Source organism: Nyctibius grandis, chromosome 4 (genome assembly GCF_013368605.1).
Source record: "Nyctibius grandis isolate bNycGra1 chromosome 4, bNycGra1.pri, whole genome shotgun sequence".
Classification (NCBI taxonomy): domain Eukaryota; kingdom Metazoa; phylum Chordata; class Aves; order Nyctibiiformes; family Nyctibiidae; genus Nyctibius; species Nyctibius grandis.
This window is the reverse complement of record NC_090661.1, coordinates 36,696,468-36,724,004: the sequence shown is the minus strand read 5'-3', so window position 1 is coordinate 36,724,004 and position 27,537 is coordinate 36,696,468. Positions and strand designations below refer to the sequence as shown.

At 37.2% G+C, this 27,537-nt stretch overlaps 1 protein-coding gene across 2 annotated transcripts in view; it reads left to right on the top strand.

Moving 5' to 3' along the window:
- Positions 1 to 1,658: 1,658 nt before the first annotated feature.
- Positions 1,659 to 27,537, top strand: part of RYR3 (ryanodine receptor 3) — a 255,747-nt gene continuing 229,868 nt past the window's right edge. For both annotated transcript variants that reach the window (XM_068397601.1, XM_068397600.1), the window contains exon 1: positions 1,659 to 1,779. In XM_068397601.1, coding sequence (XP_068253702.1) covers positions 1,729 to 1,779 — 51 coding nt within the window. In that variant the 5' untranslated portion in view covers positions 1,659 to 1,728. The remainder of the gene's footprint in view (positions 1,780 to 27,537) is intronic.

Below are 27,537 nucleotides of genomic sequence, written 5' to 3'. Positions count from 1 at the left end.
GTACATCCAAGCAAATCAGTTTTCTGGCACTTCAGAGAAATATTTTTTTTGCCACATTGCCTTTAGCTTGCACAAAGCTATCTTTTTCTTGCTCATAGCAACCAACAGAAATTACAAGATGGGGGAAAGGGAGTGGACGGACTGGCTGGGCCAGCTTGTATGACTGTGTCAGCTAGAGGCTTCTGAGTTGCTTTTGGCTTGAAATTGCCTGTTGCTGAGTAATGGGATTGTCATTATTTTTTGGACAGAGTTTCTCAGGGTAGGAAGAGGGAGTGAAATAAAACATTTTTCAAAGCATTTGCCCTTCAATGAGAGAAACTATTGGGTATCTCATTGTTTGGCTTGTTTAATTTGCTATGTTTAATTTATTTTTACTTTGCTATGTTTACTTTAATTAGTGAAAAATCAGAATACTGTTATTCTGGGGCGGGGTGGAGGCCAGTGTCCATTGGGTTCCATGTCCAGAGGACAGCTGTGTATAAATGTATTAGCTGTGGGCACAGAGAATCTAGTTTCAGTTGTCACTGTGCTGCACTTGTCCTTGTGACCCCAAGGAAGATATTCTTCCCTTACCCTCGTGCCTGTGTTTCTCCTTTGTAAAACAAAACCATGCTTTTACTGAGAAAAAGACTGTATGCATAAGGTACTGTGAGGGTATGTATCGATATAAATATGGACAGCACAAAGTTTGGGTAATGCTTCACAGGGGTGGAATGTATGGGTAGGCTGCGGTTGCAACCTTACCACAAAATGCAAGATCATGTAGTGAATTGGCTGGCTAGAGCCTCCTCAGGTGCTCTCTTCTCCTTTTCCTCGTGTCCTTTCTCTTTTCCTCCCTTCACTTAAGTAAATTTTATTCTAGAGTTGATATTTTTTTCTTTGCTCATTTGCTAATATTGAAGTAATAACTAGCATTTTTCATTAATTACAAATGTCATCATTATTTAACTAGAATTTAAAGTTATTTTAAGTTTTACTTTAACATAACTGACGTTTGTAGGTTTTGAAGTGAATTTGTATCATCCTTTCTACGTACACAGGTGCAGTTTTGAAAAGGTACAAATAAAAACCTTGCAGTCCTTAGGATATATACTATTTAATAGGATAGCACAAATACCTACACATAGTAGGTTCAGATCATTAAGTCATCTTGGAAATCAGATTTGCAGTTGCTTATGCAGAGAAGCAAGAAATGGAAGTTATTGTAAGCAAGCTGAAAATATTTGCTGTCAAAATCAGCTTGTCCTGTGATCATCTGATGTACATCCTCCTGCTGCACAAATCAGTAGGTTCAGACTTGCTGAATTTGATACATTTCAGTGCAAAATTTGGTACCTTGATCTGTGAAAACGGAAGCACAGGCTCTGCTTTCATTAACACTTCACTATTATTGCTGTTTTGACCAGACAGTATCTGGGGGGAAAAAAATAAACACCTGGTGATGCATGTGCTTCTTCCTGCAATGCCTTAACAGGAGGGGGGTTTTGCCTCTAGGGTAGAGAGAAAAGGAAAAGAATTGCTTGCTATGAGCTGGAAAAGCAGCGCAGTTGGCTCTGGCAGTGAGGGGGTTGACTGACAGTCTGCAGTGCAGTGGAGTTAGCTGAGCTCCCTATATGGCTGTGGATTAGCTATATGCTAATACTGATAGGAGAAGAGGAGCTGTACCGAGCGCAGTGAGCTACTGGTGGAGGCGATCGGAGTCTCAGCAGAGCTGACTCCTCAAGAGCCATGGCTGAAGGGGGTGAAGGAGGGGAAGATGAAATACAGTTCCTACGAACTGTAAGTATCTGCTTTTTATAGGTCATGTATTACATGATTTTGTGTCTCAGGTCTATTCCTTTTCTGTTGTATTAAAAATAAAGTGCTATTTCTGTGCTGGGCTTTGCCAAATGGGAGAATTGATTTAGTCAGTGGAAAAAAATAAAGCAAGAATATGAGCTTTAATAGCATCAGGCAGTCTCAGTGTGGTGTTCTTTGAATCTGCTCAATAGCCAGTTTGGTATAAGGAGACCTATTTCCGCTGTAATCCCCTGTGTTTGGAGCGTCCTCGTCAACTTTGTACTTGGGTTTCTAAATGTAGCATGCCAAATATCTGACCTCTGAAACTTCTGACTAGGTTAGATTTCACTGACATTAACAGAAGCTTTGCAAATAGGAGAGCCTTAAAACGATGAATAAACCAAGCAAGCCCTTGATGACCTCTTCTGATAAACATGCACACAGAAGCACACTTGTGTGTAGAGAATACCAACAGATGTTGAAGTCAGGGCTCTGCAAATGTTTGGAGTATTTTCTCTGCTTAAAAGAAGCTTATTTTAAAAGGAGATAAGGATTTCTTTGGGAAAGGGTGTTAATTAGTGAAATAGCCTTCACTTGGTGTAATTTTCTATAAAGAGCCCTCACACCATTCTTTCCTAAAGCTTTACACAAATCTAGTATAACAACCAATTTGGACTTTAAGCAAGTAGTGTTCATGCATTAATTTTTGGGAACAGGATAAGATCCTTTTCATGTGTCATCTTGTGTCTCTTATTATTTTTACCGTGCATGACTAAGAGTGTGTTGTTGTGTAACTAGCATGAAAAAACTGCTATTGATGTGTCTATTCCCTCCTCTGTCTATACTATCTTTACTTTGCATTTATCACAAATAATGTTCCAGAAACAGTCTCCTCTAGAACTGATACAACTTTAAAATGATATGTCTCTAAAATAAAACATGCTAAGTGCCCAAAGTAGGAAATTACAAGGCTAATTTCTGGGAGGCTGGGAATGTTTATTTCTGGGAATCGAAGGTTGGAGAGTGGTGATGGCTGCTGCTGCTTATGTAAATTGTTTAGGTGTGAAGTGTCATCAGCACTTTTAAGCCTGGGAGAATTTCATGGGGGGAGAGAAATGGATAATCACAATGAAGTATCCTTTCCAACATCACTTCTCTCTGCTTTTTAGAGGTATCTGTATTACATAGTTTAGTAGATTACTCAGCCTTTGGGAGAAGGGGCTTTTATCTGAGACCAGAGCTTTAAATGAATGTCCTTCATCCTTTCACTTTCTAAGATGTTGCCTTGACTGAACAGTCTTCCTCAGTGATGAAGCGAGAAGCTTTGCCTATTCATAGATAGCCTGTGTGTGCTACATGAGATGGGAATTTCTGCTGCTGTGACCCATTCTCATGCTAGTAGAGCTCTATTGCACTTCTTTCCAATGGGTAAAATAAAGTGGGGGTGCCAAAAAAAATGGAAACAGCAAAAGTGAGATGATGCAGAAGTGTTCCTTCTACTTGGTGTTAGGAAATCTTTTACAGAGGAAAAAAATGGACTGGATTTCTATCTTGGAAGCCCAGGCTTCTCCTTGCTGTGAGCAATCATATCAGTTATTGCTGTCTCCTCTCCATTATAATTTGCTTCAGCTTTGTGGAGAAGGGTTCAATTATTGTTTCACAATATACTGAGAAAGGAACAATTTATTAGGTACTGAGTGCCTCGGTGATGTAAGCCTTCAGTACTTATTGCTTACAGCTTTTATTGCTGCTTAAACACTGTAGATACAAACATGAGGTACAGTAGCCCTTCAGAACTCTTCCAGTGAAATTGTTGATCAGTCAGAATCTTCTCCAGATCAAAATGTTTACTAGGAATTTGGATTACTAGTGAATGTTTCCCAGGCTTGTGTAGCTGAATCTTCCTTTGAAATTGTTGATCTCCATATTCTTATTTTTGAGTCTGTAGACAGAAGTGCTTTAGGATGTTTTAGGCTCTCAGAGATAACTCTTTCTTGGTGAGGTATAAAGTAAGATTAGATCTCTGTTGATCCAAAAATATCCTACAGTATTTCTTTGAAAGTTTCCACTTATTTTAACACAAATACATAATTTTTTTAGTCAAGAAAGTTTTGCTTTGTTTTCCATGGATCTGAACAGAGTGTGTGTTAGTGTGTATGGGTATTAGCGTGTGCGTGCCTTTGTGCATGTGTCTGTTTATGCGTGGCTTTTTCCCCAGCTGGTTACAAAGTCTTCATTTCTCTGAGTGACAAAGGCCTTAACAATTGATTCTTCTTTGACTTTTGCTCCTTTAACAGCTTGTCTCAATGACCTAATTTTAAGTGTTCTTATAAACCTCTCCAATCACTATCTAGCAATTTACAGATAGGAGTGGGAAGTTGTTTTCTGTCATAGACTGAGTGTAGTTATCTGTTATACTTAAATAGCAAAGTACTGTTGTTACAAAGACCTGGAACAGAATATTTGGATTTAGTTTTTTTCAAGATCTAGTCCATGTATGTAGATTTACACAATGAATGGACAGATTTTTTTTCAGGTATGTTTTTGATCATTTGTATGTTAAATCGCTGCTCAAAATCAAGACAATTGGGTAGATATATATGTGGATACACTTTCCTATCTATACTGCTTGAAAATGAGCTCTTCCACTGTTCAGATGTTACAGATGAGATGGGAAGTTATTTCAGTTTTACAGTATGAACTGTCAGGTATAGCATGAGTTAGATTTTCTTTTTTTCAATCATTTTCACTGTTGCCAAATGTAAATATAAAAAGTGATTATATCATGCTTTTTTTTTTATTATTTTAGGAGTTGTACTAAAGCACTTCAGTTTACCCAGGATTAGCGATGCATAGTTCTTTAGATGCTTTTAATACATGTTATTTTATCAGATCTGTGTCCCTAGTGGTGTATCCCTAGTGACGTAACAAAGAATGTGTGAAGTGGAAAATAATTTGTCCTTAATAGTCTAACTTAGTATCTAGTAGTTATGCTGCTACTGCATGCTGATATTCTGTAGCACAGATCTCTGTGGCTTGATTCAGTAAAGTACAAATATCTGCTCTATAATGCTCACCAGATAAATACTTGCAAACAAGTGTATCAGGCAAATGTCCAAATGTCAGACAACAACCGAAAATATTTCTAGGGAGAAGTTTTTAGCAGCGGTTAATTAAAAACTGGGGAAATATGGAAATTGTTCTCAGTGACTTGTGTATGAGATTATATAAAAGCGATGTGGAAATTTATGTATAGCAAAAGTCACAAAGGCTAAGGAATGCCTTAAGATCAAATCAGTGGCATTTTCCTGAAGCCCCTTTTAAGGGAGCTGGCACAGGTTCTGCGTGCTTCTTGAACAGCTGAGTGTGTTCTGTGGTATTATTTTCACATTAATTAGGACATTTTGTCTCTTGTCACTGAAATGTACCGCAATTCATGATACCATAGTTGTCCATTAGTCAGTCAATTCCTTTTAGGAAAAGGGTAAAAACACAGGAAGAATAATGTTATATAAAACTCGAGTTGCTTCTGAGAACTGGTGTGTATTAGGAGCTTAAGTGATTTTTGAATTAAATGTTTATGTATCTGTGCATCTATTTATCTCTGTGCATTAAATCTCCCCCTTCTGATCGTATTGCCACAATTTTTAACAATTGTATAGCAGTCCCTATTTCTAAGTCTTCTAAGAAGAACAAAAATTGTACAACAAACGAAAATTGTACAACAAACAAAAATTCTACCATGTCTCTTCCACTCCATTTAAAAAAAAAGTCTTTCAAATAGATTTCGTTTTGCTTCTTAAACTTCAGGCCGTCACCAGTATAGCTACTTGCAATCACTCTTCTTGCCTTATTTTCCTTCAGTTTCTACCATGGAAATAATACTTCATTTTATTAATTTATCCTGAGTTAAGTTTCTTAGAACTTGTAGCGTCCTTCTTTGTAAATAACATTGCTCGGTTTATTTTCACCCATTGAATTGTTGCTGTATACAAAACAGATAGCTTACGCTCATTCTTTGGCTAGGACTATTTCCTTGCTGAAAGTCTGGGTAATATTGTAAGATAGATTTACAATATGGCAAATTTTCCAGTGCATCGTATGCTGTAGTATGCTGTGAGTGTTTATTTTTGATGAAATAAAGATAAGATCTTCTGCAATTAATTGCAACCTTTTTTCAAGGCAGAATTTTAATCAAATGCTCTATCATACTATAAACACAACAGGCATGGGTTCAGACTATATAGTGTCTGTATTTTTAGCTCTGGACACACCGGCATAGTGGCTTGATATCTATGTCAGAGTTATTCAATTCATTTGCAACAATTTATCTTTTGGAGTGAAATTACCTCATTTAAGTGGGTATTTCAGGTTCTTGGTAAGGAAGAGTTCTTTGGAAAAATTGCACCATGTTTAGATGAAAAGTGAAACACTTTAGTTTGGTATGTTCAATATAATGAAAGTTGTTTGAAGTTTATTTAATGGTTGGAATTTTATAGCTGCTGTATTAGTAACACCTTCCTTTAAATGCTATCATTGCACATAAAGACTTCACACAAGAACTGAAAAGGAAAAGAGGGGTAAGTGATATAGCCACAAGTGCATTATAATTTCATAGAACTTCACATGATTTGTCTTGATATGCTTGCGTCTTTCTCATTCTCTGAGTTAGGATCTTGAGGTCTGTTCCCAGCTTGTAGTACAAATACAGGAGGAGTGGAATGTTTGTGCCACCAAAAGCTTGCAATTAAAATAAAAGATAACAGAGGAAGGCAAAAAGGGAATGTGAGAAGAGAGTGAAATGATATCCAGCATATTGTTAGGTAGTAATCTTTATGTTGTAGTTACAGAAACAATTATAAATTAGATTTACTGGTGTCATGAGGAAAAAGAAAACTTTAATAAATATTCTGGGAAAAATGCATTTGCTAGGTGATAGTGTATTGAAAGACTATATCAGGTAAAGGGGGGCAGAAAGGAGAAAAGGCAAATAGAGTCTTTGCAGATATAACAGGTGGACAATAAAGACCTGCACCATGATTAGTCGGAGGTAAAGGCTGATTTCTCTCCTTCAAATTGAAGGTACTTGAGTTAGGGACGCACTTCGAATGGTCCTGACATTACAGGCTGCTGTCGGACATGGTATATTGTTTGGTCTGTTTCCCTAATCCCTTTCTTACATTTTGTTTAGCATGGATCTATAGAATAGACTGTAAACCTAGTTTTTCCTACTAGGATGTAGAGCAGTAATGTTCAGAGATGTGTTGTACAACATTGCATGTTGTATTATATGTAATGATAGCACATGTATGTATGTATACATGTCATATGATATATACATATATATGGGATATATGTAATTATATGTAATGAGTTGCACTTTTGCAAGCTGCTTCATATTGGCCCAGTCTACACCAGTTAAAAACAAAGCAACATTGTACTACATGAACTCAGCATCGTGCTTTATTACTGTTTCTTTCTACAGCTTAAATTAAAAATTGCTGTTTCAAAAAGAAATCACTGCATGTATGACAATATTATAAATACAGTTTATTCTTACAAAATAATTGCAAGATTGAATATAGTCATGATCGATTTAACTGCTAGGATAGATCTAACTAACTCCTTGTCAGTTTCTTTTTCATTCTTTCTTTTTTCTTTTTATTTTTTTTTGCATATTAGTGTCAATGCAGGTCTGCTGAAATAACATCAAATTTGTTACAATCAAGCAAAACTCTTCAATCTGACCTTAGAATGTTAGTGAGTTAAAAGCCTTTTTGATAGGATTTGTGACTATACTATAATCCTAAATTAATACTCCAAGCATACATTTCCCGATTTTTTCCCCCAAGTCACACTGGTCGCTGTTGTGGGGATTTGTCTTCTGTTCAAGCTCTGCTTTTTGGTGTCTGAAGCGGGATTAATATCTTCGGTAATAAACAGTGAGTTTGCTAGGGATGTTCCCACGTTTTTATAGAATGCAGCAAGTGGGTTGCCTGATCTCTGTGCCCTTTCTCTAATCCCCTGCCATGCTAACTGGGTATGATTCATATTGAAATCCAGCTGTGAACATTGCTTCTTTCTCAGTTCCCATGGCAGTGCTGTGGCCACACAGCCAAATGCTGCCAGGTGCGTTAGATACAGATTCCAGAAATTAAAATGGAGGTGTGGGCAGGGAGGAGGAGAAAAATAAATTTGTCACACAGTTTTTTAGAATATATTGAATTCAATCACAGGACACTAGTTTAAAGCAATGTGTTTCTTGACTTCATTCAAGAAACACATATTTTCCCAAGTGGCACATAATAACAGTGCAGATATATAATAAGCACAGACCTCTATAGAAAACATGAGGCATTAATGTGTGCCTCAATTAATATTTTGGTTTATTTGCTCAATGTAAAAATTTCAAATTTTATGTTATGTCTTTAATGTCATTAAAAAGTCACCAGACCATTCCTTATGCCTCTGAGTTAGCAGGTTGTAGTGGTTTTGGTGCCGGAAGATTTAAAATTGTGTACCAGGCATTACTTAAAAAGAATGTCTGTTGTTCTAATTGCAGAAGGTGTTTTCCTCCTAAAAACTTAGTTCGCTTGGGTAACTTCTGGAAACTTGTTTTCTAAAAATGACAGTAATGTTCTGAAGCACAACTGGCAAATATATGAAATCCTCAGACTGTGTCTAAAGTAGTTCAAGATTGGGGTATGCATAGGAATTATAAAAACCTACAGGAAAATGGATTTTTTTTTTTTCCCTCTCCTAGATCTGCTTTTGATAGTGTCTCACCTGCAGTATGATGCATACATACATGTGTTTAACAGCCATTGCGCACCTGCTGTCAGTCAGCTCTCAGCTTTAACAGATGTGCTTCAGCTGTAAATAAGAGCTGATGGCCAATCCGTTGGTCAGGTAACCTCTCTTTTCCAGTTCCCTCTTCTGGCACATCATGCTTATGGTGAGGAGTGGCAGCTTCAGTCAATAGAAGCAATGGCAGAGACAACAGCAACGTAAGGTGAAGGATTCAGTAGTAACACCAGGTTTGTTCCTTCTACTGGGCTTTTATCCAAATAAGCAAGTGCTAGTTCCTCAGTAAGACGAGTAGTCGGCACATGCCTGAGCTGTTTTTAGTCCACAACAAACTTCTCTGTCAATCTTGAGCATTTCAGATACTTCAGCATTCAACCAGGTTCTCCAATACCTTGTATCAGAAAACCAACTTCCCTTGACCCAATTGCAACAACTTAAATTCTCCCCAATAACAATCTAATACAAAAGAACTGCAACTTAAGTAAAATCCTTTACAAATTACTTGTATAAACAATAGAATTTCAACTCACAGACTTGAAACAGCTGTTTAGCAGCAGATGCAGAGCTAATTTAAAACACTGAAGATTTAACATGCTTTCAGATTGCGTCAGTAGTACCATGTACAAATGGGAGTACAAGGATCATCAAGCTTAGAATATATACTAAAATGCCTCAGATGATTCATTAAAATGCTTAAGGCCAAATGACTTCCATTTCCCAAGACTTCCTCTGAAGTTCATTGACTGCACTGTCTCATCTTTTCTGTATAGGGAAAATGCCCAGAAGACCTATACACCTGGCACACATTAAAGATGCTTAATGTCTGTAGTTTGTAGAATTCAGAAGCTGTTTGGTAATGTATAGAAATGTTGATACAGTCAGTGCACAGTCAGTGAATATTTTGATTTAAAAAAAAAATTAAAAACCCCAAAACTGTCAGTATTATACTCCAAGCTACTAGTGTAACCTGCTTCTAAAGCGCATATAGATTTCTGTTGCACTTTGCAAAAGATCAAAATCCGTAGACTTTATAGATCCTATGTAGCCAAAGCTGGAAAAGTTAGACTTGAGAATTTGGAAGACCTCAATCTGATCATGTGTCATGACTGCATTTGTTGTTACCAGGTAACCTTTTCAAGAAGAATAATCACAGGGCAAAAGATTCTTTGCTGCATAAATGTTGACCATCACAGGAAAAAGTGCTAATAGAGATTAATAAGATTTGATTTCCTGATCAGTCACTATCTATGGGAAGTAAATACTATAGTATTTACTTTCTTACCGAAGATAGTCCTGCCTGAATACTGTGGAATTCAGCCTTCATTATCTTCATTTATTTTAGTTACTTTATTACTGTGCTTGGAAATAGTTGTAGGTAATCTGATATAGGTGAAGTTATAGGGAGTGTCTGATGGTTACTAGCACTTCTGATGGCTGAATCACTCAAGTGTTTCAACTGGGATTAGATGCTTTTTTTTTTATTTTCTTTTTGTTTTTTAAACACAATGTAACAAAAAAAGTGAGCTCAAAGATATCAAAAATGTCAAGAGTTTTCTCTACTTACTATACTGGATCTTTGGTGACTGTCTTAGGTAGTATTAAATTGGCCCCATCTTTAACTTAACTCCATCTCATGAGTGGGAAAAATAGCTGTGTGCTTGAATACTGAGTAGCACCTCAATACTAACACGTAAACAAAACCTTAATTCTAATAGATAGGTACTCTCACTGGAATGAATCAGTGATCGTTGATAATTATTATAAAAGTTCCAATTAAGCCTCATTAAAAGGAAATCTAGCAGTTTTAGTTAACCTTCTACTGTTAGAACCCTTTAAAGTAATTCTATGAATCAATATAAATCTTTTCCATCAGTCACTGGGAATGCTGATTATTCATGTTTGCTTTAGGTTTTTGGTTTTATTCATGATTTATTTATTGTATTTATTGTGGTTTTGCTCAAGATATCCATAAATATCTAAAAATTGCTTCGATAAAATGGAAATAAGGTAAAATTTTGAATCTTGTACAGATCCAATTTTTCCACCTGTACAATTCAGTGACATCGCATCTCATATTGTACCAGGTAATATGAATGTAGAATATTTGGGTTATAGGATTATCTTTGAATTTGTGTCTAATCAAACTCATAACATTTTTTCTCATGTTTATCTTAAGAAAGATGTTGATTAATTTTTTGTATAATAATGATGTTGATGTATTTCTTGTAATGTTTAAAACTTTCTTTTTAGAATTTTGATTTTTATAAAGTGAAAAAAATGATTGCTTTGTACATACATAATGAAATCAACTATAGTAGCACTTACAAAAAAAAGCTTCAATAGTAGAAACGTGTTAATATAAATTTGTGTTTTACAAGCGAAGGAAAATTGAGCAACTACTATAGGACTTTTTTTTCCACCCTTACGGTTTTGAAGCAACGATTTTATACAGCTCTCAGAAGACAAATTTACTGGCCAAAGTTTGTTTCATAGAAGTGAATATAATGGCGTTACTGGAGAAGGGTATAGGATGTCGGATTATATCCTTCAGCAGTGATGTGAAGGATTGTTCACATTCACGTCCCATTGTTACTTCAGAAATGGTAAGATCTTAGTATAGCAAACTTTCCTTGATTAAGAACTGCTTTGCTTTACTCATGCAAATCAGCCTGAGTTTCAAAATTGTTTCAGTTATGCGTTTTGCACCCGATCTCCTTTATGCACAAGATTTAACTGTGCTCTATGGTATGCTGATATGATTGTGAAAGTTAAGAGCAACATATAGCCGCTACTAAACCAGCTAGACATAAACAAATGGTGAGGTCTGAAAGAACTTGGTATGATATGTCATTCATTGTAAACACTGTTTAAACAGCCAGATTGTTCTTCCAGTGTAGAATACATTCTAATCACTAGGTTGTACACAATAATGAGTTTCCTCAAGGAGGAAAAAAGTAGGTTATCACCTGCATTTAAACCTTCCACTTATGAAAATATATTGATAATGTTAAATAATTTACTTTATTAAGGAAGAGAATTTTATCAGAGGAGAAAATGTTTTTCATACTCAGGCTTTTGCTCATTTTCGCTTTGAAATGCCACAATTTGATGACTCATTGTGAATGCCCTAGCTAGCCTAACTGCAGCTAAGTTACAGAAGCTGTCATTAATGACCTTTTACTGCTAACCAGAGTATAGTTCCTATTTCTTGTCATACAGCTGCACAAGCAATAAGCTTTAAAGTTGTATCCACTACTGCCTTGTTATTGAAAAAACACCAACTTTGAGAGAAGCCGAATCAGAAAGTACAGTCTTTCCATGATTAATTTGATATTCAGGATGCTTGATGGTATGGAAGATTCTAGATTCATTCTGAGGATGAAACTTTCATTTCATGACAGAAGTTTGTTTTTGTTAGAAAGATTTATCCATTTTTATTTGCCAGGGATCTTCCCAAGTCAGCTTCTCTCAAGGTTGACCTTAGGCTTAAATAACATCATTGACTAAATAAGGGCCTGTGTATAAGGCTTAACTTGCCAATTAGAGTGGTAATATGACCTTTCCTATCCTTGCCAATACGAAGACCATTTAGAATCATAAATCACAACATTCTAAAGAGAGAAATGTTTTCACCACAACATAGAAAATGAGGGGCAAAATCTTCAAGGACAAAAAAAAATGATGGCCAAAAGATGATAGTGGTGATACTCTGTTATAGGTAATCTATGACATTAGTAGGATGTTTCTAGTGCTGTTTAGAAAATTAAACATGTAATTGCATAGCTCTGTCGTGTTCATGCAATCTAACTTCATCCTAATCCATTTACTGCTTTTATCTTCCACATCTGTGTTTCTTTTCTTTGTTTATCTAAAAAAACAGACAGCGACAGTAATAACAGAAGTCAGTAATAACATGGGACCTGATGGAAGATTATCTTGACCTCAGGCTACTTCCAGGCAACATCAGTTAACAATATCAATCTCTTTATTTCTGTGCATCCCTTAAAACTCCAGCACCCACTGCTATAGGGAAACACCTTATCAGCTAGCTGTGTAATTTAGCTATCTCAGAACACCAGATTCAGATACTAACTTCTGTGTACTCTCCCTATCATTTCTCGAGCCAGGTGTCTTCACAGTAAACTGGAGCTTGAAGTTGTTACAATAGAAGTCACCAAACTATTCTTCTCAAGTGCAGCTGCAGAGGACAGAGGCAAAGACGCAGTAGTTATTTTTTGAAAAGTAGGTATATTGTATAAACATGGCAAAAGTAGTGAGCTTTTACCAGTGCTGAGTTAGCCCATGTCAGATCATGTCCAGGTGCTATTTTCTTTGGTGATTGAGGTGGCATCTCAAGGATAACTTCTGTCTCCTTTTGTTCAAGCATAGATTTATGGAGTCAGGGTTCTGGCACACATGACCGTTGTTTGGTTTCTTTAAATGGTTGTGGGTTCTGTACTTTTTCATACTGATCAGATGCAAGGTTAGTGGTTTGATTATAGGGTAACTGCGCATTGATCACGTAAGCGATTTGGGGGGGATACACTAGGTGAAGAGTTACGATGTTTGCAGAAATGCTCGCCTTAGACAATGCTGGGCAATGTGCTGCTGTCCTAAAATAGTGGGCTGAAGCAATGGCAACACCTGCTTCCTCCCAAGTATTTCTTCTCCTGTTACAATATTATATATGTATAGCAATTGCTGTTCACTCTGGTTACTTTCTGTCTAGTGCATGCATAGTTTACATGGGTCCTGTGACTACTTGCTGTGCTTCGATCACTGGGTGCAGACTTTTGCTTCAGTTATTTGCAAGTTAGTGTAATGTTCATGTGTAGAACTTGATAAAATGTTACAGCTATGTGTAAGGGTGAGTCCTTGGTAGTTAGGTGTGAGGGAAGTGTACTGTTCCTAAGTAGTAATTAGTTGTAAGGCGAATGTGCTAAAGGTGAAAACTTGCAGATTCAAAAAGGGAGATCTAATGCATATGTCGAACAACCAAAACGAATCAGAAATTTAATTTCTATGTTTATATAAAGATTTGCTTGTGAAACAATGATTCAACATTAAACAAATAGAACAAACCCTCCTTATGTTACACTGAGCAGTAGTAATTTCAGTCTAGTGATCTAATGATGGCCAAACTTGAGAGAATTGTCTGAAACCATCTAAAGTGAACCATGATTAAAACCCGGTTTTTAGACTAATTAATATGCTCTGAAGGACTCTATTAATGTTTGCAGCTGTTCTTCTTCTAGCTGTGCTGTTAATGTAAGTAAGCAAAATAATGTCTAGTACCTGTGATGGCATACAAATATATGGACTGTCTTGGCAAGCAACTTTTTTTTTTTTCAGTATTTGAGTGGTTTTGATTTAAAAAATGGTAACACTGTTGCATCCAGACAAGGGCTAGGGTCTACTAGGTGCTATACAAATGCAAGAAAACAGTATGTTCTCTGATACAAAGAGCTTACCTTGAGCTGTGGATGGACAGGCTGCAGAGGAGCTCACAAGGAAAATGGGTCTTTGGTCAGTATGAAAAGGAGTAAATCATAACACAATTGAAATGTTGTTACACTGCAAAATTAAGGTCTTAAATAAATTAAAAAAAAAAATGAAAGGAGGAAAAAGAGGTAGTAGTTCCATCTGTGGGAGACGGTACATGACCTCCCAACCAAAACAAAAAACCCACCACCAAACTTGAATATTTTGTAGATGGGCATTTGTGATTAGTAACACAAATTTATCAGAAATGGGAATTTGCTTGATTGAAGGGATGGCAGCGAAAGGAGGGATGATTTGTATAAGACATTTAATGTGATAAGAAGGAAAATGGAAAAGACTAAGGTGCAATTATCCCACAGAGATGGATTTTTTTGGTGTGACAAGAGGGTTAGTAACACCATAGTGATCAAAAAAAAGGAAGTATGGGAGTAGACTTTACTAGGGAGACAATGAATCTTTGTATTCAGTCACTGTGAGTGTGCATTAATAGCGAATATTCACAAGGAGAGATTGGAAAGAGAGAGAGGCTGAGACACCAATTCTTACACATTTCCCCTTTAGCTCTACCTGAGGCTGTAAAAACCAGAGTGAGAACAACTGTCTTCCTGTCTCTTGTTGCTTGAGGTCATAAAAAATTCAAGAAATTATAAGAAATGGCAGGCTTTTTATTCATTGTGACATGCATGGCTTGCTAAAATTGGGAGTCGTAAAAGGAGTTTGCTTGCTTTTGATGGAAAATTACAAATAAGTAGGTATTTTTTGTGGAAAAGAAAAACTTCAAAGTGGAATCTATGTTCAAAAATGAGCAAGGCCCCATCTTCCTGAATGCAGTAGGAAGGCAACAAACAGATAAAGATACTTTGCTGAGAACACTTAAATTCTTCTGTCATTACTCGTCAAAGTTCATCTTAATAGGTTCTTTTTCAGACTTGTAAAGTCACTGAGACTTTCCAGTCTTTCTGTTTGTTTGCTGTCTCTGCCTTATTTTTACCATACAGCATCCATCTGAAGTATCTTTGCTTAGATTAGTCTTGCATTTGCTTTCATTTCATGTGGAAATATGTATTTATGTATCACAAGAGCAGAGAACTGGAAAGAACTTTTTGAGTCATTGAATCCATTTTGAACTGAAGTTCAATTTTAAAGCTAATTATATCTTTTCCCTTGCTGCTTTTATCAAGGTACCAATCTAGTAATCTTCCTTCAGTTTTTTAGCTTAAATGTATTTATATATTTATGGATTTTTTTTTTCATATGTGCCAACAGTGTCACCTATCAATATATTTATAAAGAATTCTATTCCCTCTCCAGTTTGACTTTTCTGGAATAAGTAACCTGAGTCTGTTTTGCTTACTTTCATGTGCCTGGATCTTTGGTTTCCTCACAATTATGTTATATCTCGTTTATACTCCTGCTGGCTGAGTCTCCCCTAAACATAGGTGACAACCACTTCTTGGACAGTGGAATACTACTTGCCTATTTCCTTGGCCAGGACTTGCTCACTTTTCATAGCAAGGCCATATTGACATATTTTAAAGAATATGAATTCAACCTAGAGACCAACCTAAAAAGAGACAAGCTACACTTTTAACCCTTTTCTGAAGGCTGCAAAGTCTCTTGGCTATGTGAGTAAATGAAATAGTCACAGTCAATTCTTTAGCCTTGGGGTGAAGTGGAAGTGCACAGCTTAAGTGCATAGAGCTAAACTAATTTCCCAGGGTGACCCTATCTGTACTGCTTATTGGGAACAGTCCCTGGCCTGTTTGGTACCCCAAGTGATGCTAAGGTATTTTCTGGCAAGTCTCTGGTAGGTACAGGGCAATATATTTCCCAGGTTCTGCTGAGTTTAATGTGTGGTCTTGTGTCAGTGCAGTCACCCTCTGTAATCTTTTAGAGAAAGTATTGAAATGTCAGGTACTCAGGTAGTCACTAGTCTATATATTGACATCAGTTAAAGAAGAGCTTCATACTGCTTTTGATACTCTTAAGGGTATTCTTTTTTGATGGTTATATTTCTGTTCATATCACATTTTAGTTTTGAAGGAAATTGAATTTTAATTCAGAAAGAAGTAATTCCAGGAATATCCTTTCTCCTTACAGCATGATAGGGAAGAATCATAGAATCACATACGTTGGAAAAGACCTTTAAGATCTTTGAGTCCAACTGTAAACCTAACACTATCAAGTCCACCACTAAACCATGTCCCTAAGTGCCACATCTTCACCTCCAGGGATGGTGACTCAACCACTTCCCTGGGCAGCCTGTTCCAGTGCTTGACAACCATTTCAGTGAAGAAATATTTCCTAATATCCAATCTAAACATCCCCTGGCACAACCTGAGGCCATTTCATCTCGTCCTATCACTTGTTACTTGGAAGAAGAGACTAACATCCTCCTCGCTACAACCTCCTTTCAGGTAGCTGTAGAGAGTGATAAGGTCTCCCCTGAGCCTCCTTTTCTCCAGACTAAACCACCCCAGTTCCCTCAGCCACTCCTCATAAGACTTGTGCTCTACACCCTTCACCAGCTTCATTGTCCTTCTTTGGACTCACTCCAGCACCTCCATGTCTTTCTTGTAGTGAGGGGCCCAAAACTGAACACAGTATTCAAGGTGCGGCCTCACTAGTGCCGAGTACAGGGGGACAATCACTTCCCTAGTCCTGCTGGCCACACTATTTCTGATACAAGCCAGGATGCTGTTGGCCTTCTTGGCCACCTGGGCACACTGCTGGCTCATATTCAGCTGGCCATCAATCAACACCCCCAGGTCCTTTTCCACCAGGCAGCTTTCCACCCACTCTTCCCCCAGCCTGTAGTGTTGCATGGGGTTGTTGTGCCCCAAGTGCAGGACCCAATACTTGGCCTTGTTGAATCTCATACAGTTGGCCTCAGTCCATCGATCCAACCTGTCCAGATCCCTCTGCAGAGCCTTCCTACCCTCAAGCAGATCAACACTCCCGCCCAACTTGATGTCGTCTGTGAACTTACTGAGGGTGCACTTGATCCCCTCATCCAGATCGTTGATAAAGACAATAAAGAGAACTGGCCCCAATACTGAGCCCTGGAGAACACCACGTGTGACCAGCTGCCAACTGGATTTAACTCCATTCACCACAACTCTTTGGACTCAGCCATCCAGCCAGTTTATTACCCAGCGAAGCGTACGCCCATTCAAGCCATGAGCAGCCAGTTTCTCCAGGAGAATGCTGTGGAAAATGGTGTCAAAGGGTTTATTAAAGTCTAGGTAGACAACATCCACAGCCTTTCCCTCATCCACTAAGCAGATCACCTTGTCAGAAGGTGAAGAATTCTGTGGATAAAAATCTCTCATGTTTCTTAGGCTGTTTGATAGGAATCCATTTTAGGACAACTACTTTCACAATTCTGTTGAGAAATACCTGAAATTACATTCTTGAGATTTTCACCATTAGTTATGAACTAATATTTTTTTAAAGATATGGATAGAACTTTTGCAGACCTTCAGATTATGAAATACCTTGAGGTGAGGTACGCTTTGCTGTCTCTGGCTGTCTTCAGTGCACCCTGTTCGGTGACTTTTCTCATGAGAACCTGTTGGAACAGGTAGAGAGTTTAAAATGGTTGAATTTTCTCCTTGGTTTGAGAAAGTGTATATTTCAATTTTGTTATTTTTCTAATTCTTTATAGAAACAATCCTGTTTCTTCACCCTGGAGGTGTAAGGGTTTTTATTTAAGAGAAAAAAGACAGCTCGGGCTTTGGCAAATTATTCTCTGGAACTGCTGAGCTCTTTCATAACTCTTATACCTATTTTGGTATGAAATAAAAATAATTCAAAATACTATGTTTTCAGTATAGCATCTTACTGTTTGCCTTTTCATTGTGATGGTAATAGATAAGAGATGAATAATATGAGAGGCAGAGTTGAATTAACGTGGATGGAGCAGTCTGTTAATATGTGTTACCACTGACTGACCTAGTTCTAACAACGTTCACTCACACAGCTTTATATTGTACAAGACACAGGACTTTTCCAGAAGTGTACCGTCTGAGACAGAATCAGCCGTCAAAAAAGTCTGTAGTGCCAAGTCAGAAGGAAGAATTTAGGAATAGCACTGTAGCTTGTCTATAGGCCAAAACTCTCCAAATCACCTTTACAGTATTAACCGGATTTCTGTCACTGAGGGAACAGCCCTCAAGTAGCAGGAAGGGCATTCCTGACCATTGAGTGTTTATGAAGAATATGGTCTTAAAAGAAAATGTAAGCAAGTGTCTGACTTACAGGGATGTCAGTCTTTTAATATGCGTACCCTTGCTATGTGAGATACTGAAATATTTTTGCTCATGTATACTGGAGATCAAGGCTAGCCCTGAGGTTAAATAACTTGTGCTCATGGTGCACATGGTGAAAAATTGTATCCAAGCTAGAACAGGCAATCAGGGGCCATTAAAGCAGAACTAGAGCTAACTGCTGTACTATTCTTCTCCATGAGTGCATGATACTTTCCTTCTGCAGATTATAGAATAGTTTATGCTAAAAATTTCCCAGAAAACTTGACTATGCCTTATCATCATGGCTTTAGAGCTGGCAAATCCTCTCTTGTTGGAGTATGCATTAATGAGGTCTGAGGCAAACGACAAACACATTTCATAAGGGTGTCTTGCCCAGCTACTGAGGTAATTTTTATAGCTGTAATTCTTTCAGGCATGTGCATGGGACACTATTTATGTTATCAAATTCAACAGTAAAAGTACAGTGCCCCTCAGTTTACTTGAAACCATTGTTGATAATAAGTAATTATATTAATAAATTTCTTGTGCAATGCACACTATATCTGCAGTTTTCAGGCAAAGATTTCTCTTCCAACCTAGCTGATTCTGTGATTCTGTAATTACAAAGGCTATGTCTGAAATACTTGGTAAAAGCCTGTAAAAATCACTCCCCTGAGCTTCCACTTGCAGGTAGAATTTAAGTGACCTAATAAAGCCTGAAAGTGGTGCAGTTTCATTTATTTGGCTGCCTGTGTGCTTCCAAGAAATGTTTCAAAATGCTGTAATTTTTTTTTCTGTAGGAGTCTTAGCTCCATGGTAACCATATCTGGTTTAACTCTTAAGGAATCTTGTCACTGTAGAGAAACTCTCTTACCTAATGATTAAATCTACTCCAGTCTCCTTTTAACAGTCTGCCTTTCTTTCCTGCCTCTTCCCCCAAGCAAGGTTTTGTCAAGTGTGAATGCAATTGATCCTCTGGTTTAGGATGTCATCACTTCAGAATAATTCTACGTGTTTTCCTTCTGAACAAACAGAGAAAAACAGGGTAAGGACAAAGGAATGCCAAGATGATGAGTCAGACTGTAGTCTCACAATTTGCAGGAGCAGTACCATTGCCACCTTTGAAGTTCAGGACGTGGGAAACAAAATATGATGAGTATGGAAATGTTCTTACATGAAATGATGCTGAAATAATTGTGACCTTTAGAAAAGAAACAGTGCTGTGACAGAGATAATCTGTAAGTTACATAGGAATGCCTTTCATTCTGTTTCATAGCATAAGATACATTTTGAATGTGAAAGGTGACAAATTCCTTTCTAAAGAATTGTATTGAAGTAAAAGTCTCATGTTCAGAAAGAATTAAACACACTAGAGGATATAGGTTTTATAATAAGAAACGTACAAGGGTTTTGCGAGGAGTTCTGCACCCTAGTACATGAGAAATAAGGTAACCTCTGTACATTCGAAGATTGAAGAGGAAGTTTCCAGAAGAATATCTTAAGATAACTGACTTTTTCAGTTTGCACGGTAATTTGTGGAGTGTACAATGAAGGGGAAGGTTGTTTGTGAATATTTTCTACTTTCCTCAAAACAAGTGTTCACTATATACCACAGTGACGTGTTAGTAGCTAGACCACTGATCTGACTGCTTCTGAAATTATTTGATCCAAAATGTAATGATATATATTTTTGTGGATTTCAGTTATTTTCAGTCAACTGTCTGTGTATAACCAAGGAGAGAAAGTTCTGTCTCATCTTGAAGTCTGATGCCTAATGCATACATACTAAATATAGATTTCCCCCCCACCCCGCCCCCCATATACCTGTTCTCTTTTAAGCAGATACCATGTTGGCAATCTACAAGGGCATTAAATTCAACTGTTATTAGTTCTTCTGCCTACAGTTCCATTTTACTATCATTGTACTATTGCTTAGTCATTATAATGAAGACATACTAAAATACTGATGGCTTGCCTGAGAACTTCACATCATTCTGTGTTGAAATGAATCGGTATGTTACCATTCTGATAGTCACAATAGATGGTATTTTTTTACTCTTTTTTTAGTAATTATTCAGAATTACTGTTTTTTCTACTTAGTAGAAGACCCAGCTATAAAAATTTAGTACAGCTTGAAAACTATACACATTTTATTATAGAAGAAATTATTTTGTTATTTGCTTGTATCATCAGAGGCTTTAATCATACTATGTGTAGTATTCCGGGTACAGCATTTTTTAAAGAATGTCCCATTTCTGTGGACCTTAATCTTACTAAACCCAAAAATTATTTCTTTGAATTATTGGTTGTCTTTGTCCCATGCTGCTTACAAAATACTATCAGAGAGCTTGAATCCCCCTCCTAGCTGAAACTCTAAGCTAGGAAAACATAAGATTAAATGCCCTCTAGAATGATGGCACCAACCATTTTGTTAGCAAAGTCAAATCTATTTCAAGTCCAACCAGACAACGTGCACTAACTGACGAGCAGAACAGGCATCTCCTCTCACTTCTGTTTGTCAGGACTAACACATTTGAGGGAAGTTGTGGTTACAGCCCCAGGACCGTGTATATATACTTTTAACACTAACATGTAAATTCAATTTATCTTATACTCTCTGTGGCCATCACTGACCAGAAATGTTCAGATTATCTTCACAGAATAAGGCTATACTTTTCTTTCTTTATTTTTTTAAAATCTTTTAGGATCTCGTGTTTCAAAGCCATGCCATATTATATTAACTAAACTACTTTTGTGCTAAATACTCAGAGTATAATCTCCTCTCTAAAACAGGAAAAAGCACAATTTTAAAGGCTGGTAGTAATTGGAAAGGATGTGGTCCAAGAGAGTATTTTCCTTATTTTTAATATGCAGTTATATGATAAATGCTTATTGCTTATTTAATTAGCATATTTTCAAACCAATATACGAATGACAATTTAAGTTTTGTAGCTATGTTCTTTATATTTTTTTAGTGTGCAAAATTGTTTTTTTAAGCCATCCTTTCAGACCTTTTCAAAAGCTTGTTCTGTGGATCAAAATTTCAGTGTGACATGAAAAAACAAATTATAATTATTTCCCTGCCCTCTTTAGTCACCCTTACTGTTATTTCTACTGATGATATGCAGTAGTTTGAATTTGATTTTTTAAATTTCCTTTATATTTTTGGTGTAAACTTTTGCTAAGCAGAGCTCACTGGTTAAACATAATCAGAAATTGCTTCTGTGCTGCTGTGAATAGTCTTTATTCAGTCTTTTAACTGAGTGTGATGAGTTCATCATGTCTTAATATGTGTGACAACACATAACTACTACTATTCAGTGTGACAAATTATCTTTGTAAATATTTTCAGGCATACAGGGAACCATTTTATTACCTCCCTTTTTTGGGGTACTAACAAGTTGACTTGTTCTTTGTATCCCCAAATTAGGTATCTGTTACATTAGCGTACTAGAGTAAATGATAAAGGAACATCTGATTTATTGCAGTATTTTCTTAAGTTTGGTAAATGATGTATTTTATTTAAAATTAAGGTTACTAGAGCCTCAAAGAAGAGGAGGAAAGAAAAGGAGAATATTAAGTCTTCTGAGTAATAATTTTTGAATTCCCTTTAAAAAAACCCAAACATGCCTTTAAGAGATTCTGCTTAAATAAGACAGCTTTGCTCATTTTTTTGTCTTTTACAATAATTGAAGCACTAAGTAAATATTCTATCATCTAGCTACATCTCTATTTCTATAGAAAGGAGTAGAATTAGATGGTTTCTTCTGCTGTCTCAGATGACCCATGATCCACAATAGATTTGCAAGTCATATCACTTCCTGCCTCAACCTCCGTTCACCCACTTCCTAATTCAGAACAGAAGATTCAGTTCACTTATCTGAATATATTTTGTCAGCTGCTTATTTCTTTTATTTTATTTTTTCCATGTAATAATATCAGAGTTATAACCTTGGACCAACATTTGATTGTGTTTGGTGTGCTAGAATCTCAGACCACAAAGGTGGTCTTAATTCAAAAAGCTGGTAATCTTTCACGTCTGTCTGGTAAATAGCTCTTGTAACATTAATCAAACATCACATGAAAAAAATTAATATAATGCAAATACCATTATTATCTTGATTATGAAATTAATTTTCTTGAATATTTATTATCTGTTTTGTGCTTTATTTATGTATTTTTGAAAGTTGTCCATGAAAGCCAAGAAGAGACTGAGGTCTAGGAAATACATTACTTGGAAGGTAGGAAGCAAAAAAAGAGTAGAACATTAGCATGCTTGACCAGTTCCAATATAAAAAAGAACTTTAGAAATAAGAATCATTGAATAAAATAAAATAGTTACTCAAGAAAAGCATTGGTATTAAAATATGAGATTAGCACTTAAACTGTAGAGAGACACAAAATTATGTCTGTACAAAAAGCTGAGAAGTGCCAATTGAGTCACTGAATTTGTGCTTTTAGACAAATAAATTTAAGTAAGATATATTGGCAGGTTTCTCTACAAGGAAGAATACAAAGAGAAGCAGAAGCTTGTAGGAACAAGGGAGGCAGGAGCCTCTTCAAATGCAGATCAGTACAGGCCTCTATCATTGCCAAGTTTGTTGGTCATATTGAGAAAAGCCAGTTCTGAAATGCTGAGGTTGAAATGTTTAATCAAAACCCTGAGGGGAAGAACTGTATTTGGGAGATGGGCTTTATTTTAACTTCTAGGCGTATGTTATCCAGTGCAGGGTGAAATCCACCTTGGGACAATGTGTTTTATACTTTTTAAAAAATGATTAACATGAAGGCTATCCCATGAAAGCTGCTGAAGTCGTGAATGGCTGGTTGATCTGAATGTGTTAAGATTTGTGGAATATATGTTTTTGCCACATGTGGGGTTTGGAATAGACTTATGTGAACAAATTAGCTGTGAATGTTTATCTTAATAATCATATAATGTTCACTAGATACACATATAGAATACATATGAACTGTAGATTGTACTTTTACTAATGGTATAATCTTCCCAAAGCATGCTACGGTACTCCAGGTGTTTAAATAAAAATATAATAAGATCTCTTAAGCAATTTCAGGCTTAGCAAACCTAAGTTCCAATTTTTTATTATGGTCCTAAACCATCTCCTGTTAATAAAATATACTTAAAAATAAAACCTATTTTAGGAATTTGAGTCAGTTATTTATATAAATGACATATAATCACCATGAAATTATAGTGCTACATGTAGCAGATGACTCTGTAGTTGCTTAAATATTTTTGTCTTTTGTTAATGATGAGAGTTACTGCTTTAATTTAAAATTAGTTTTGTTTGGAGTTATTAAATAATTCAGAAATTATTGTATTCAGAAAATGTTCTCTCACAAATCTTCTAGCATTCAGTAGAACCGTCAAAGAGTTTTTTACACTTGATGTTAAACAAGTGACAAGCCAGTCATGCAAAAAGAAATCTGATGTCCCAACTACCATGACGTGGAATTGGAAAGTTCAGCAAGTCTCTGTAAGGGAGTTTTCTCAGGCTTATATGAGAAGATTAGTCCAGATCTTTCCAACATTCACAGCTGTGTTTTGTTTATGTTAATCCATGTCCAACCTTAATGGAACTTACAGAAGTATTTACATATTGTTTGGGTGACCATGTAACCCTTTTCAAATTTTTCTGTGTATAAAAAATAGTTTATGTAATTCACTTAGTAAAGGATACTGCATTTTGAATCACAGTTGGCTGAAAAGCTTTAGCAGCAATTTTATGTTAACAATGCTTATTTTCTGCAGTAAAAAACTTACTATGTAATTTGGAGCTTCATGCACAGAACTGCTACTTTCTGAACTTTGTTCTGATTTCTCTTGGTGGCCTATAAAAACTATTGCTAATAAAGTTAGTTTGATATTAAAATAATGTAACAGTGTATTGACTAATGGATATCCCAGCGATTCTTGCAGTATGACTAGAAATGGTTGGAGGTTTTACGTATGTATGCTGTGTAGGATTTCCACTAAGGGTAGGGAAAAATCTTAGTTTTGCACCAAATTGTAATCATCAAGCCTGTGATTGATTTCACCGTAAGTTAGCAATACCTGTCCTTCATCATATGATGAAGGTATATCATATCAGGCCATCGTATACCATAGTGTTTGATGATCATATGGTATATGATGCAAAGTTGTCATATACCGTAGTGGTTTATAATGTCTAAACTCAGCCATGGAGAAAACAGTAAGAACTAGGCGGTTCTAATGCAATAACCTCTTAAAAGTATTCCTTGTTTCTATTGTTGGCTACCAATCAAATCTGCTTTTTTAAACAGCTGGATTTGTTAACAATTTCAAAGATTAGTATTTCAGTGCAGGCTATTTGTACAATTGTGTATAATCTTAAGTCATTGCTAGGCCACTTTCCATCATCTTTGCTAAGTCGTGGGCAACGGGAGAGGTGCCTGAGGACTGGAGGAAAGCGAATGTCACTCCAGTCTTCAAAAAGGGCAAGAAGGAGGACCCAGGTAACTATAGACCGGTCAGCCTCACCTCCATCCCCGGAAAGGTGATGGAACAACTTGTTCTTGGTGCTGTCTCTAGGCACATCAAGGATAGGGGCATCATTAGGGGCAGTCAACATGGCTTCACCAAGGGGAAGTCATGCTTAACCAACTTGATAGCCTTTTATGAGGACATAACCCGGTGGATAGATGATGGTAAAGCTGTGGATGTGGTCTATCTCGATTTCAGTAAAGCGTTTGACACTGTCTCCCACAGCATCCTCGCAGCTAAACTGAGGAAGTGTGGTCTGGATGATCGGGTAGTGAGGTGGATTGTGAACTGGCTGAAGGAAAGAAGCCAGAGAGTGGTAGTCAACGGGACAGAGTCCAGTTGGAGGTCTGTGTCTAGCGGAGTCCCTCAAGGGTCGGTACTGGGACCAGTTCTATTCAATATATTCAATAATGACTTGGATGAGGGAATAGAGTGCACTGTCAGCAAGTTCGCTGATGACACAAAACTGGGAGGAGTGGCTGACACACTGGAAGGCTGCGCAGCCATTCAGAGAGACCTAGACAGGCTGGAGAGTTGGGCGGGGAGAAATTTAATGAAATATAACAAGGGCAAGTGTAGAGTCCTGCATCTGGGCAAGAACAATCCCATGTACCAGTACAAGTTGGGGGCAGACCAGTTGGAGACCAGCGTAGGGGAAAGGGACCTGGGGGTCCTAGTGGACAACAGGATGACCATGAGGCAGCAGTGTGCCCTTGTGGCCAAGGAGGTCAATGGCATCCTGGGCTGTATTAGAAGGGGTGTGGTTAGCAGGTCGAGAGAGGTTCTCCTCCCCCTCTACTCTGCCCTGGTGAGGCTGCATCTGGAATATTGTGTCCAGTTCTGGGCCCCTCAGTTCAAGAAGGACAGGGAACTGCTAGAGAGAGTCCAGCGCAGAGCCACGAAGATGATTAAGGGAGTGGAACATCTCCCTTATGAGGAGAGGCTGAGGGAGCTGGGTCTCTTTAGCTTAGAGAAGAGAAGACTGAGGGGTGACCTCATTAATGTTTATAAATATGTAAAGGGCAAGTGTCATGAGGATGGAGCCAGGCTCTTCTCAGTGCCATCCCTTGACAGGACAAGGGTCAATGGGTGCAAGCTGGAGCACAGGAGGTTCCGCATAAATATGAGGAAAAACTTCTTTACGGTGAGGGTGACCGAACACTGGAACAGGCTGCCCAGAGAGGTTGTGGAGTCTCCTTCTCTGGAGACATTCAAAACCCTCCTGGACGCGTTCCTGTGTGATATGGTCTAGGTAATCCTGCTCCGGCAGGGGGATTGGACTAGATGATCTTTTGAGGTCCCTTCCAATCCCTAACATTCTGTGATTCTGTGATTCTGTGTGATTCTGTGATTAATTGTATTATAATGCTACATAGAGCAGACTTCTTCAATTATTATTTAAATTTAATTTAAATGAGCCTACTGATAATCAGCAGAAAGAACTAATACTGTATATAAGCTTTACTCTTCACTGTTTTATGTAATTTGGGGAAAAAAGTAAATGATATTTTTTGGGTTTAATTTAGGTTTTTCAATAAGTTGATTTAATGCTTTTGAGGCAGAATTTTGATACTGCTCCTGCAATGGTTTTCTGTCATATTTCTGGCATCTTTTCTGTTAGCAAGGTATTGCATAAGATATTCTGTAATACAAGAGACGGATTTTATACTGTGTGGACCAGAAGACATTAGGAAGGGATAGTACTTTTCTTACCTCTGAAATTAATGCACAGTGTCTTGCAAATATTCTAGAAGCTTTCTCAGGCTTAAGTTTTACGTATTAGAAAAGTAAGTATACTTCTGGTTTATTTTATAGGTGCTGCTAGTGCTTCTGTTTTCTGATGATGACTTCTTAGACTGGAAATGAGATCTCAATTTTTTACTCAGTTGTGCACTGGAAGTGCGTAGAGTGACAAAGCTCAGTGATACAAGCCCTTCAAATTTAGTTGAAATAACTACTTAAGAATATTTTTGTTTGATCACATGCTTTGCTGCCTGTCAGGTTCTGTTATCTCCTTTCCTGTTTCTTTTTTATTTCCGATACATTGAGATGGAATTTTATTTTTTTCTTCAATTTTCTTTAGATGGAAGAAATTAGAATCACAGACTATGTTGAGGCAGGAGCTAATATCTTGGTAAAGAAGAAGAGATAATAGTAGGATAGGAAGTGCCAGTGCGAGAAGTGATTCAGTGAGGAAGGACATAGATACGTGGCTTTTGAGATACAAAAAAGAAGGGTGCTGCTCTCTTGAAAATAGATTGTATTCACCCATTTGTGCTTCCCATGCAGAACTGGGGAGGTAAAAGGGGTAAAAATAAAGATCCTGCTAAGCAGTAAGGGACTTTATAATAAGGTAGAAGGAGGCACAGTGACAGAGAAGTAGAGAAAACTGGGACATTTTGTTCCTCTTGGCATTTGGGCTAGAGAAGGGGGCATGGAAGAGGTGGTAAAGGCTACTGTCCCTGGCCTTCTTTGTCACTGGTGACCATGAGAATACACGGGCTGTGTGTGTTTGGGTATGTTTGTATGACATGGAGGTCTTTTGTTTGGTGTCTGTCTCTTAAACAGGTGCTCCAAGACTCTTGTAGGCAAGTCTCTCACCTGTTACATTTTGCTGATCCTGACAATCAGTGATCAAAAACTGTCGTCTTTAGCATATGTGAAGTGAGCTTT